The sequence below is a fragment of the Pieris brassicae genome, chromosome 5 (assembly GCF_905147105.1).
Source record: "Pieris brassicae chromosome 5, ilPieBrab1.1, whole genome shotgun sequence".
In the NCBI taxonomy this organism is placed as follows: domain Eukaryota; kingdom Metazoa; phylum Arthropoda; class Insecta; order Lepidoptera; family Pieridae; genus Pieris; species Pieris brassicae.
Window position 1 is genome coordinate 134,430 of NC_059669.1, and position 8,506 is coordinate 142,935.

At 39.3% G+C, this 8,506-nt stretch overlaps 2 protein-coding genes across 2 annotated transcripts; both read right to left on the reverse strand.

Annotated features, from left to right (window-relative positions):
- Window positions 1-362: 362 nt before the first annotated feature.
- On the reverse strand, window positions 363-1,975 carry LOC123709725. Its single transcript, XM_045661248.1, has 3 exons — window positions 1,873-1,975; window positions 1,474-1,748; window positions 363-1,385 (listed from the first exon to the last, which is right to left on the reverse strand). Exons 1-3 carry the CDS (start codon window positions 1,925-1,927, stop codon window positions 519-521), a joined length of 1,197 nt encoding a protein of 398 aa, XP_045517204.1. The 5' UTR covers window positions 1,928-1,975; the 3' UTR covers window positions 363-518.
- A 2,830-nt stretch (window positions 1,976-4,805) lies between these two features.
- On the reverse strand, window positions 4,806-7,016 carry LOC123709727 (ras-related protein Rab-10). Its single transcript, XM_045661249.1, has 4 exons — window positions 6,798-7,016; window positions 6,428-6,627; window positions 6,033-6,122; window positions 4,806-5,769 (listed from the first exon to the last, which is right to left on the reverse strand). Exons 1-4 carry the CDS (start codon window positions 6,922-6,924, stop codon window positions 5,575-5,577), a joined length of 612 nt encoding a protein of 203 aa, XP_045517205.1. The 5' UTR covers window positions 6,925-7,016; the 3' UTR covers window positions 4,806-5,574.
- Window positions 7,017-8,506: the final 1,490 nt, after the last annotated feature.

Consider the following 8,506-nt stretch of genomic DNA (forward strand, 5'->3'; position numbering starts at 1 on the left):
ACTTCAAGGGTCACTTAATACGAATAGGGAGGGGACCCTATCTCATGAGGATTTGATATTTTTAAAAGAGTACGTAGAGTTTCCTTCCTTTGTCTCATTTGCCGATGAGTAGGGATGTCTACCGATACAAATTGAATGACGTGGAATAAGTGATACATGTATCTTATAGTCCATAATAAACATATTTTATTTTTAATTTTTAAATTTATTTAATTATATTCACGCCCGCAACAGCTTTCCTAAAACGTGACTTATATTCGTAAGTAAGAAATATTTGTGTGAATGTTATGGACATAAATCCTGGCAAAAAGGCTGTAAAGACTCAAAAGAAGTCAAGCTATTCAATAAATTTATTTCAGAAAGAATTTGAAATGAGAGCTTTATTATTTCACAGGACGTTACAAGATGTACGTAACGTATACGATACGTAGTACGTATCTTTGAAAGTAAAATAATATGTTTAAGCGTTGGAGACCGGGAATAGACACGGTTACCGACGTCGAACCGTCTGTAGTAGACTATTCCGCGAGCAGTCCCGCGTCTCCCGCCGGAATATCCTCCAGGAGGGCCCGGGGCATTTCGGGGACCGCTTCGGAGAAGGCGTGCACGTGGCAGCAGAAGGCCAGTCCGTAGAGCGGCGTCTCGTAGCGACGGTCGCGCCGTAGCGAGAGCAGCCACGGAACGCGGCCGCACGCGCTCTCGCAGAACACCGCCTCGCGCACCTCACTCACCGCCACGAAGGGGTCGTTCAGCACCACCACGGCGAGCGCACGTCGCCGGCGCCGGTCCACCGCCACCGTCCACAAGAAGCGAGGTACGGGAAACCGGTCCCCGATCAACCGTAGCGGAGTCCGCGCGCCGGACGCGCGCACGACCCCCTGCCCGTGCGTGCCCGCGTAAACTTCCAGCGCCGGATCGTGCGCTAGGAGCCGGGCCACGTCCTCCTGCAGATGAAGCAAGTTACCTTCCTTGACGCTCGTCCACGCGGCCACCGCGTTCGACGCGAATCGCGAGACGCGCGCGTATCTATCCTCGAAGTAGGATTCGGCCAGGAGCTTCGCGCCGGTGATCGTCTGTCCGGCGAAGTCTACCCCGTCGTGTTTGAATATCTCGCGCAGGCGCCGATTGAGGCTAGACTCGTCCGAGTAGAGCGTTTCGGCGCGGCGGCGAGTGCGCGCGTCAAACATCTCGTTGAAGTTGCCGAGCAACGAGAGCGGAGACCGAGCGTGCTCATGCGGCGGCAGCGGGGACGCGCCGCGGACGTGAGCCATCGTGGCCACGCCTCGGTCCTCGTCGTAGCACAAAGTGGCGAGGTGCCGCACTGCCTGTGACGCGTCCGCGAGCTGATACGCTCGTCCCTGCAGCGGCGCCGCACAGTGTTCCACCTTGAAAGGTAATGAAGTAAGGCGAGAAACTTACGGTACCCGAGGTCGCTTATTGCCTAGACTACGAGGTCGCTGTCGATGTCGTTACCGTGTGCAAGACGTCCTCGAAGATTTCCTCCTGGCAGCCGAGCTCAAGAAGATGCCGCAGTGAAGCATCGTGCCCGAGACGGTATCGGCCGTCCTCGCAGACGGCGACGACTGCGGCGCGCAGCGGATCCAGCAGCAGACGGCCCGCGCCGCACGAGAACCTGATCTCGTCTCCGCTGCGCAGGCGCATCTCGCCGTCGACTGCGCTGTGTGACGTCACCAACGGCATGTGCTCCGGCAGACACTCCGGGCACCCCAGCTCGATCACGCATTCCGCTGTAACATATATGAAATGTGTTTTTGATATCGTATTTACCTTCTCAAGTTTTAAGAGCCAATTACAGTACTGAGCGTGTAGCTCTCTATCGTATAACTCTCAATGAAATACACAAAAACTTACGTTGAGTAAGTAACGCGATATCGAAAGAACAAACGAGCAGCAGTAGTAGCAACATCGCGAAGACAATACAAACTGAGGCACGGGCCGCGATAAGGCGGGGTTATCCCGACGTGACCCGACTCGATGTACGCAATCCCCATATTGTGTCAACAATCATTTAAAAATTTAATTCTTTGTTTGTTTCAGTTGACTGATATACTTAACTAGTCCAGGGCAAGATCCGTCAATTAAGAGAAACGTTTTTGACAGACAGTAGGCGTAATATATTTTATAATGCGGCATTTTGTGTAAAGTTTTAAGAATAATGTGGTGACTTCAATATAAATTTATTAGAAAATACATTGGTGCCGACGATATAGTAAGGATATTTAGAACCATAGACATTAAGAACACTACGGATCTTTGGGCCATAGTAAAGTAATTCCATTATTTAAAGCAGGTAGTGTGTCCGACCCTAGTAACTTTAGACTAATTTCTGTACTTCCTACTTGTAGTAAAATATTTGAAAAAACTATATTAAATCAACTTACCGGTTACCTATCTATCTAGCGTTCGGTTTTACCAAGAGTCGCACGACAGCCGATGCCGGTGTTGAGTTATATAGATATGTCGCTACCATAATGAAATTGCACAGAATTTTGACATTTTTCATGGTTCTCTGGCCTCAGCTAAGAGTAGAATTAGGACACAGTACCAATAATTTATTTTCTTAGTTCAAATAGTTTAATTCTTTTTAGTTTGTATTAACACTGTATATTGTATCTACTTGATTTCGTTGGTCGTGTCCACATGTTATAGGGACGGCACTGCTTTTTATATTTTTGTACGTATGTCAATTTATATCATGTGTTTGTCCTAATTAAAAAAAAATATCCTTAAGGCTTGTGAGGAGTCGCATGCCGCTTAAGGTGTTTTCTGTGACTTATCCAAAGCATTTGATTGTGTCCAACAGGAGACCTTAATCGGGAAACTCCGCCACCATGGCATCAAGAACACCGCACTAAAACTTCTGACTTCCTATTTACACGGTAGCACTCAGAAGGTTAAAGTGAAGGCTAAGAGGTCCTCTGGGTCAGCAGTAGGTATGGGGGTACCACAGGGCTCAATTCTTGTTTATATAAATGACCTACCTTTCATGGTAGAGAAAAATACATCAGACTGTATTTCTTGGAATCACCACGTATTCATAACTTCAGTGATCTCATATTAACGGATTGGCAAAAAGACTTAGTACTGCAGCTTACGCGATTGAAAAGATTCGCTCACTAACTGATGTCGACATGGCTAAACTTGATTTTATTCACTTTTACAGCTTAATGACTTATGGCTTACTTATTATTATGGGGTCATGCTGCTGATGTCGAAACTATTTTCATCCCGCAGAAGAGGGCTATTCGTGCAATCTTTAATTTAAAATGTAGGAAATCTCTGAGAATTAAATTCAAGGAAATTAATATACTTACCTTTACCTCGCAATATATTAATGAAATTATTGTTTGTATACAAAAATATTGAAACGTTTACTAGAATAGAACATGCGCACAATATTAATGCTCGGAACAAACGCAGGCTGCAATTTCCTCTAACTAGACTATCTAAAGTTAGTAATTATTTTTTTTAAATTGATAATAATAAGCCTTTATTCCACATATTTGACATACATTTGATTAAAATAAAAAGAAAAATTATAGTTTTACTAAGATGCGGCCCCTGTCCGGGAGAAGGCTTCCTCCAACTTTTTCCACCCTACTTTATTTTTCGCCATCGTCATCCAATCTCTGCCAGTTTCGGACCCGTCCTTAATAGATACTCTTCTTTAATAAAATCCCAGAGGCTCTTTTATCTCTGCCTTTTAATAAATTTAAGAAATGCATTAAAGAAAGGCTGTGAAAAAGGCTTACTACAAAGTTAACGATTATCTAGTTGATAAAAGGGCCTGGGGCTGGTGCTGGACGGGCTACTTCTAATAAATTTGCGATATTTGTTTTAAAATAAGTGTCGTTTGATGATTTGCTATTTTAAAAGAGTATCGCGAATGTTTTTTTGGCGAACATCCTCTATCTCTATCTATCTCTTAAAGACTACGGACCTGAAAACCGCTCTAACTACCTACTACGCCTATGCGCATGCATGGCTAAACTACGGGGTAATAATGTGGGGAAATAGCACCGACGCACCAGCACTATTCACAACTCAAAAAAAGTTAATTCGGATCATAGTTAACATAGAACAAACAGACAGCTGCAAACCACATTTCATAAAACTAAACATTATCACTCTACCCTCATTATACATATTGGAAATCTGTAAATTTGCCCATACACACAAAGAATTTTACACCACACGCGAAGACATACAGACAAGATGTACACTTCGACACAAAAAACGCCTAAACCTACCATCTTCCCGATTACAAATACATGCATCAAGCCCACTAGTCATGTCAATCAAAATTTATAATAAACTACCGGAGACACTAAGAAATGAAAAAAAGATACATATATTTATACAAACAAATTAAAAAAACTTTTTATACGTAAATGTTATTATAGCGTTAATGAGTACCAAGAAGATAAAAATATAGCTTAATTTCATGATTATTAATCCCTAAATATACAAAATTCAATAAATAAAAAAATTTTATTCTATGTAATTGGTACTAGCCGGGAGTGGGAAGTTTTATGTGCTATTTTTTATTGTGTTGCTATTAGCTATGTTATATAGGTTTTGTAATGCCTTCTTTTGCTGTGCCCTAACAGGGTCCATAATATTGTACCTAGCTTTAAGCCTCATAAACATCTTTTGTAAACGTTATGGAATGCAAATAAATACATGAATACATCTTCTTCGCCGATGAGTAAGGATATGTTTCATTCCTCTCAATCATATCGAGCCAGTTACGAGACAAATGGTGACGGTTTAAATAACAATAATAAAAGTAGATCGTTTATTATGAATGTAATATACAAATTACAACGCCATTGTTTAATAAAAAGCGGGTAAAACCGACGACACATACACCATGCGATAATATTGTTTCAAGTTTATAAAGTACATCGCTTACACTACGCTACACTAATGTGCCTTAACTGCATCCGTTTGTGGCTTCTGCGAGATGTCGAGCACCTCTCCAAGACCGAGGATACTGCAATTTGTTACTTTGCGATACATAATATATCTAAAACTGAGATAACTTGTGTTTATCATGAAGACAGATTTATATTTAAGTTATTAAATGTTAAAGTTTTAACCATCGAAACATGCGTAGAGTACGGAAGTGTATTTAAATTAATCACAAAGAAATCTCTGAATAGTAAGAGGACATTCTGTGATAATGAGGCCTCGGTGAATCTCAGTAGAGGTATCCTCGACACCCTGGAATATACTGACATGTTTTGTCAAAATATCAAAGCATAATTGACAGAATTTGTCTCGAAGATGATTCATTATAAGAAAGAGATATCTCGATTTAGCTTTCCAAAGAGGAAGCTATGAAAAGCATATACATACAGCCCGAAAATATACAGACATCAATGGGGTAAAACTACTGACACATCACTGAGAACAATGCTAACTCGTTTCGGGAACTACTGTTACGGACCACCGGCGACGCAGAGCAAAAAAAGATTGCGACGTACGGTCCCGATACGAGGTTATGAAGATATGGTGCACCGAGTGTGCGGGTGGTCGTGGGCCGGTAGCCTAGGAGCAGCAGGCGCGGGCGGGCGGTGCGCGCGAGGGTCGGCGTTCGACCGCGATCCGAGCGAGGTCGGCGTCCGCCTCGCGTCCCGCCGTCTTGTCGAGGATTGCCTCCGCCAGCTCTGAGAATGCGCATTCAATGTTTATGTTGGACTTGGCAGATGTCTCCATAAACCTGATCCCGTGCTCGCGCGCTATCTGCAAAATACCACCACCACTTTACTCTTTATTATGCATTATGAAATCAATTCTCAAATAGGTAAATACATAAATGACTTAACAAAGAACAATAGCAACGAGACGATACAAATTAGATTGTTAGCGTGAGTAACCAAATTAGCAAGTATGACCTCAGGCTCTATGGACTTGCCATACTAAATACACACAGAAAACTGTCAAATTACACAGAACACAGACTTTAAGACGTCTGACATAAAGAATATAAAATGAGTAATACGCACCGCTTCTCCACGTTCTTTACTGACAACTCTTTTTTCTTCCATGTCACATTTGTTGCCAAGAATCATTTTTTCTACATCTTCATTAGCATGCTGAAAATGCATAGGTTTATAAAAAATCAAAATATATTTAATAATTAAATTTTTTCACATTTTGCCTTGTATTCATATAGTTTATACCAGTTTAACTATACCATATCAAATACAGTAATATTGTCTGCTACACACAGCAGTATAATTATTTAAAAAAAAGTAAAAGCAATTATGCATAGTATAAACATACATTTGTCATATTTTTATAGTGAAAGTTAAAGAGTACAGCTTAAAATTAATAGTACTGAAATATATGCTAGAAAATAATTTCATAAATATTTAAAAAATATTAATACTTTATTTACCTCATCTATATTTCTTAACCACTTGACAATATCATCAAATGTTTTCTCATTTGTGATATCATACACCAGCATGATGCCCATTGCTCCACGGTAGTAAGATGTTGTGATGGTGTGAAACCTCTCCTGTCCAGCTGTATCCCATATTTGAAGTTTGATTTTCTTACCTCTAAGTTCTACAGTTTTTATTTTAAAATCTATACCTGAAAAAATAACAATTAAACGAACCTTAAGTCATTATTGACGCTTAATACTATTAAATTTCGACCTTGGTGATAATGAGAATTAAAGATGGAGATTGTACCAATAAATTTAGGATTCCATTAAATTCCTATGTATAAAAATATTTGAGTCTTCACGGAAACCGACTTACCGATTGTAGATATAAATGTAGTTGTAAAATGATTATCTGAAAATCTGAACAATATACATGTTTTGCCCACACCAGAATCTCCAATTAAGAGAAGTTTGAAAAGTAAATCGTACGTCTTCTTAGCCATTGTATTTATTTAATATTTTAGTACAAAACTAAATAGAAGCACAAAAACTCCTACAATCTTTCACAAAATTCAGACAGTTTGACCTGTGTTTGACATTCATTTCATGTCAAATTGTCATTGCAAATTGCAAACACAGCTGTCTACGTAGTTCACAGCAAGATTACAGTATAGACCATATAATTGTTATAACAAAAAGTAATAAGTCTGTTCACAGACAACATACAGTTGTAGTTAGTCTTTGTATTCAACCATAGATGTCGCCCGTTAGTAAATAAACTCTAAATTTTTAATACTTTCATATTAATTCCCTAATTTTTGTGGATGTTGTTTTCTGAATCTAATATAATCTAAATCGCAAATTCTATTTAAAGAAATAATATGCGGTCTAAAAAAAAAAGGAAAATTCTAGTAATAATATACATCATAAAAATAGATATTAGCTTTTATGCAAAAATTGTTTAAGTATATAGAAAACAAATTTTTATATAAAAAAAGTATCTACTGTACTGGACTACTTTAAGATAAATTAAAATTAGTTTTGGGTATTTGACAAACAACAAGTAATGGTAAAACCCTGCAAGTATACAAATTAGTACGATTATCGACTTGGCAGCGAGAGCGGAGACTCCCAACAAAACCGCACTTCCTTTGACTATCAATGTTATGATTCTGCCTAGCATCCTAGGTCTCGTCTTCTCCTACCAAAGTTTATTAAGAAATATTATAAGAATCGTTCCCTGCACCTAGCTTCCGTTGCTTGACGTCAGCAAATCCAACTCACAAGCAAATACGTAGGTGAGCCGTGAGGGTGACATAAACAGGGTTTTATGTTGCGTAAAGTTAAGGAAAAAATATATTTTCATCATAATTACATGAATGAGATAATAAGAATGAGAGCTACAAAGGCAATCTTAAAATTATGACTTATTCGGTACGATGTTAATGTGTCCCTGATAGTTTAGCTTTAGTAAACGGCTAAACCTATTTATTACAGAACATAATGTACGCTGGGAGTATAAACACAAAAAACATGTTCAGTTCTAACAAAGTAAAAATCTGTAATTGGATATTTTTCGCTACTAAGAATGGATAACCTCTAAAAATATATGAAAATGTAAATTTTTGTTGATCAATAAATAAATATCTATATACAAACGAAGGAAAACTACAAAACTACTTCCTCATTAGGTTCGCTCTTACTCAAATTCCATAAGCGACACCGATACCGATCCTGCATTTCCATTTTCCGAAAATTCATTATTGTGTTCGGGATCGCGGTTGAAAGTTACAGAGAAAGGGCTCTGTGGTGCCAAGGGCAGAAGGTATGATGCACCCGGAGCAGACTGCGACAATAAACTCGTCACGCGACTATTGCCAATATTCACAATGTTACCGTAATTTAGGTATATAATATATATAAATCTCATATTTGTTAGATTGAACCCTATTTTAACTTAGTTTGGTGTTGTTGAGTTACATTTTAAAACAAGGCACGAATTAGGTGCGATTCAGTTTGGTTAGGTTTTATTTATGACTCGCAGAGCGCGATTAATTCCGTATATCTCAAAACTAGACGTATCTT

Coding starts and splice junctions, on each gene's coding strand:
- LOC123709725 (XM_045661248.1), bottom strand. CDS start 1,927: ATGTTGCTACTACTGCTGCTCGTTTGTTCTTTCGATATCGCGTTACTT. Junction 1,749..1,872: donor TATCGCGTTACTTACTCAAC/GTAAGTTTTTGT, acceptor TATATGTTACAG/CGGAATGCGTGATCGAGCTG. Junction 1,386..1,473: donor TCGAGGACGTCTTGCACACG/GTAACGACATCG, acceptor TTACCTTTCAAG/GTGGAACACTGTGCGGCGCC.
- LOC123709727 (XM_045661249.1), bottom strand. CDS start 6,924: ATGGCTAAGAAGACGTACGATTTACTTTTCAAACTTCTCTTAATTGGA. Junction 6,123..6,427: donor GGTTAAGAAATATAGATGAG/GTAAATAAAGTA, acceptor ATGCATTTTCAG/CATGCTAATGAAGATGTAGA. Junction 5,770..6,032: donor GTAAAGAACGTGGAGAAGCG/GTGCGTATTACT, acceptor GGTATTTTGCAG/ATAGCGCGCGAGCACGGGAT.